This window comes from Laetiporus sulphureus, assembly GCF_001632365.1.
Source record: "Laetiporus sulphureus 93-53 unplaced genomic scaffold LAESUscaffold_16, whole genome shotgun sequence".
Taxonomy (NCBI): Eukaryota; Fungi; Basidiomycota; class Agaricomycetes; order Polyporales; family Laetiporaceae; genus Laetiporus; species Laetiporus sulphureus.
Genome location: NW_024468525.1, coordinates 289,024 through 293,550, shown reverse-complemented (window position 1 = coordinate 293,550; position 4,527 = coordinate 289,024). Strand labels below are relative to the sequence as shown.

Here is a 4,527-nt window from a genome sequence, read left to right as displayed (position 1 = left end):
TCATTGTCTCGGAGTCGTTGTAAGACTTCTTTGGTCAGATGGTCGTGTTCCTCCTGGTTATCCGTAAAGATGATAATGTCATCTATGTAGACTGCCACCTTTCCCGTGCGAATGAGATCGCCTAAAATGTCGTTCATCATGGCTTGGAAAGTACTAGGAGCATTACAGAATCCGAAGTACATGACAGTGGGTTCAAATAACCCTCTATGGGTAATGAATGCTGCCTTTTCCTCATCTCCCTTGTGAAGGCGTACATTATTGTACCCCCATCTCAGGTCTAATGTAGTAAATATACTAGCCCTTGAGAGTCCGTCAATTAGATCGTTGATTCGGGGGAGTGGGAATTTGTTCTTCTTGGTGATGCTGTTTAATGCCCTGTAGTCTTGGACTAGTCTAAGAGAGCCATCCTTCTTTTTGACGAAAAATACCGGAGCAGCGTAGGGGGATTTAGATGGTCGAATGTAGCCTTTGGCTTGTTCGCCATCAATCCATTCGTCGAGCGAGTTCTTCTCTCGTAAAGACATTGGGTATACTTTTGCCAGTCTCGGGGTTGCCGCGTCTGGGACAAGATCAATTGCGTGATCGTAGGGCTTACGCGTCGGCATTCTTTCCGAGCTCTTCTTCGAGAACACATCTCCGAATTGATGAAATTCTGAAGGGACGAATTTGGACCAATATTCTTTGTCCTGTGTCTCTTCTGCCGGCTGTTCTACCAAGTGTTCCTTTACCTTCTTGCTTATGCCTAGGATGTCGTGCACCATGTTACGAAGATCCTGGTCTTGCAAGTCTATCCAGTTGATGAAGCTTTCTTCCTGATCCCACCCGTCATCCATGTGTACGTCAGGGAGAATTGCTTCATCTTCGAGCCGGGGTTGCGATAGAAGGTTGACTTCTTCCTCGCATACTTTGACTCGTTGTCTTCTCGTGTGTCTGCATCTTGAGAACGTGACCTCTCTATGTTCCCAGTCAACTCGGGGGTTGTGTTCTTGTAGAAATTTCATGCCAAGGATCATTGACATGCGTCCAAGGTTTGTGATGAGCAAACTCTCGGTTGATCGGTGCCCCCCGATTAAGATGCTTGTGACTACACGATGAGTAATTGCGCCACCCTTGTTGGGGCTGGCGTCTGCGTTGAGGATTCGGATTTCATGGTTTAGAGGTATCATCTTAAACCCGTGCTTCTCAGCGAATCGTTGATCGATATAGCAGGAGAATGCTCCAGAATCCAATAATGCCGTTGTCTGGATTTCTCGTGATACGAATCTTATTGGCAATTCGATCGAATGTTTAGAAAAACCTGCGGATGCAATATATAGATGGTCGCTAGGTACATTCGTTCTCACGGTACTAATACAATTGTCCTGAAGTGTGACACCAGACTCGTCTACACTTCGTATTGAAAATCCTCCGAGAATTCATCTATCTCGACGATTCTCGCGTTGGTGTCCTTTGCCGTTGATACCGATATCGTTGACTCTGTGTCCGCCTTGTTTGCCTTACCCTTGCCTTTACTGGACGGTGGCGTAGTTGCCGTTGTGCTCATCCCGCGAAGTGCAGCAATTGCTTGTTCCAGTGCCGCAATTTGAGCTGATGAGCCCGCGCTACTTTCTTCTTCCACCTGTCGCACGTTTGTCGCCTTGCCCTTCCCTTTCCCTTGTCCTTGTTTCGGGGCGGATCGTGTCTGAAACCGTTTTCCCTTGTATTCAGGCTTGGGGGAAGGGCACCGCTTTCCTCGTTCGTAGGCGTGCTTTCCGCAAAACAAACATAGTTTGTTTGCAAGCCACCTGTCCTGCTCCGGGGATAGTTCGTGGGCGATTCTCACGCTTGTGTCCATTGCGTTAGGGTCCTTGGGAGCGGTTACCTTGTTCGTTGTGGTCTGTCCGGTGGACTTATTTCCCATCATTTGTTGGAGATGTTTAATTTCTATCTCCAGACAGAACTCGAGATAATCCATCCATGTGGTTGGGATTTTCGAGGGGTCCAAAGTCTCCGTTACCGACATGACCGTTTGAATATGGGTCGACCGTTGCTCCCTGATTTTGACGATTAGGTCTTCGTCAGAGTATCCTGATTCGGGGGCGTAAGCCCTGAAATTCTCTGCGAAGGCAATCATCGTTTTGTGGCGTATGGCGCAGTGTGCGTCGAGCAGGGATTGTGCCGTGCGCTTGGGGTCAAGCGTCTTGTATGCCATTTCCAGTTTTCTGGTGTATTCTGCCCATGTGCCAACATCTTGTCCGGAGGCAAGCTTGATTGCATATTCTTTCATGTATAGAGCAGCTCCACCTTCCAGATGCACGTTGGCTTGTCGAATTTTGTCCTTGTCGTCCGTGAAGTGGTTATAATCGAGCCAGATGAGTAGGTTCGTGAACCACGTTTCAAAGTTTTCCGAGGATTTCCTTCCTGAATACTTGGGAGGATCGGGGAGCTTGATTCGACGGAGCGATTGACTGGGTTGGCCGGCCGGTGGTAGGATACCTGTGGAGGGCGCATTGATGATGGCATTGTTGAGTCGAGACTCTAAGCCAACAATGTAAGTGGTGGTCTTTTCCTGAGCCTCCTTCAGGGCGACCATGTTGCCGTAAAGGGCGTCCATCTGACCCTTTACTTCGTCCTTGTAATCTTCGAAATCCTTGCGAATTGCTTGGGCTTCGAGTGTCAGAGTGTTGTTTGCCTTGATGAGCTGTTCGTTGTCGGCGGAAAGGGCGCCAATCTGTGCTCTGGCGGTTTGTAGTTGCTCTCGCGTTTCCTCCGCCATTATCGCGACGTGGATACGAGAGATCACTTCTTCTTCCAAAGAGGCTACCGTGCGCTCGTGTCGCTCATCCATCTTCTGACGTAAAGCCTCGTACGAGCTTACAACGTCTCTCATGACGAATGACCGTACTACGTTCATTACCCATTCCTTGACGTCGTTTGGAATGGTGTTGGGTGCAGCGGCATCGGCAGCTTCCTCAATGGTTGCGTAAGGGACTCCCTGCCATTCCCAAGTCTGAGGTGTGGCAAATGCTGGCAGGGTAGTGGGCGACGGGTTTCTGACTACTCCCGACGCCTTGGGTGTGCTGCTAGTATGGGGTTCATCCGCAGGGACAGCTGGTCCTGCTTCTGATGATGTGGAAGTGGCCTGACTCCTCCAGGGGTCAGCAGGCTCACTCATTGTGTGTCCTCCGGGGAACGAAACGCCTCCAAGGTTGTATTGAGACATGGGGATTGATGTCGAGGATAATGGAAAGGATGTGACGGACAATGTGTAAATTGATCCTCGGTCTCTGCCTTAGAAGGGTTCGGAATTTTCCTCGATGAGTCCTTCTGCTTCTAACTCCTCCCGTAGAGCTTCCGCTCGGTCGTGCCAATATTCTCGCTCTTCCTCGAGATCAGGGATGAGCCTGAATGGTGCCGAGTAGGTGGTATAGGCGTGTACTTGTACCGTGTAGTGGTAGAGTACTTGTTGCCAATTGGTGACGAGAGGTTGATAGATGAAGTACGCGGTGCAGATGACTGTGAGTTGTCCCTGCGCCGGGCGATAGAAGTCCACAATGTAATTCTGGTATATAAAGCCGATTGCGTATCTCGGCATGAAACTTGGATACAAAAATATTACTGGTCCTAATAAGGCCAGTAGCACGACTCCTTCTCAAACTTCACTATCTCCTTTCCTACACGCTCCTGTTCCTTATTGATTCCCTTGAAGGAAATCTTTCCTAATCCTACGCAAAGCTTAATAGCGATGCGCCTGTCGACGAATGTGAAATCGTGCCCGGCTCCTATGCGCTCGTTTATGACGGATAGGTGTCGAAGAATTCGGTCTCGGCACTTCAACTGCTCTTCCGTGAATTTGGCCGCGATGTGAGGCTGCTGCAGGACTTTGTATCGCTGAATAGTAGCGTATACAGTTGGCGCAATATTCTCGGGGAGAGTGCCTTTGGGATTCTCGTGGATCCCTCGAGGATGGTAACTCTTTGCGAGTGCGAAGTTGAGGACGTCGATGGCGGGGAATGTAGCGTAGGGGTGAGGAGGTTGAAGAGGAATGAATGGGGTAAGCGCGTCTTTTGGAATTCCTTCGAGCCAAAGGCTAACCTTGCACTCTTGTTTGCGGCGCTCAGCTGTGATGCCTTGCGGACCGGCTGAAGGGGACTTTGCTCGAACGAGATTCCCCTGAGTTAGGCGGTGCGTGCAGCGAGGGTCGCGCTGGTACGGGTGGTAGCGTCCGTTGGGCGGAACGATACCGTTGTGTACTTGGGACGCTTTACCGGTCGGTGCAGCGCTGTTCCTTTTGAAGGAAGGAAGCGGCTTAGGCGGTAGAGACGCGGAGGAAGTGTATGAGGGAAGTGGTGTGGAAAAAGCCCTGCCCTGGGCGGATGTATCTCTGGGCGAAAATGCGCGGCTACCAGTGTTAGACACTTGGTAGGGGCGTAAAAGGTCAGTCTTATTCTAATGTCACGGCACGCCGATGACAAGGATAGACAACCAAATGTAGAGTCCCCTTGAGGGCCTCCTGGCTAAGAGCCAACAGCGACGAGCTGTGGCAAT

The 4,527-nt window shown here is 50.3% G+C and overlaps 1 protein-coding gene across 1 annotated transcript; it reads right to left on the bottom strand.

Moving 5' to 3' along the window:
* Positions 1–1,924: 1,924 nt before the first annotated feature.
* On the bottom strand, positions 1,925–2,707 carry LAESUDRAFT_773257 (uncharacterized protein; the record flags this gene model as incomplete). Its single annotated transcript, XM_040913811.1, has 1 exon — positions 1,925–2,707. A coding segment is annotated over one exon (783 nt), but the record flags the coding sequence as incomplete, so codon positions are not given.
* Positions 2,708–4,527: the final 1,820 nt, after the last annotated feature.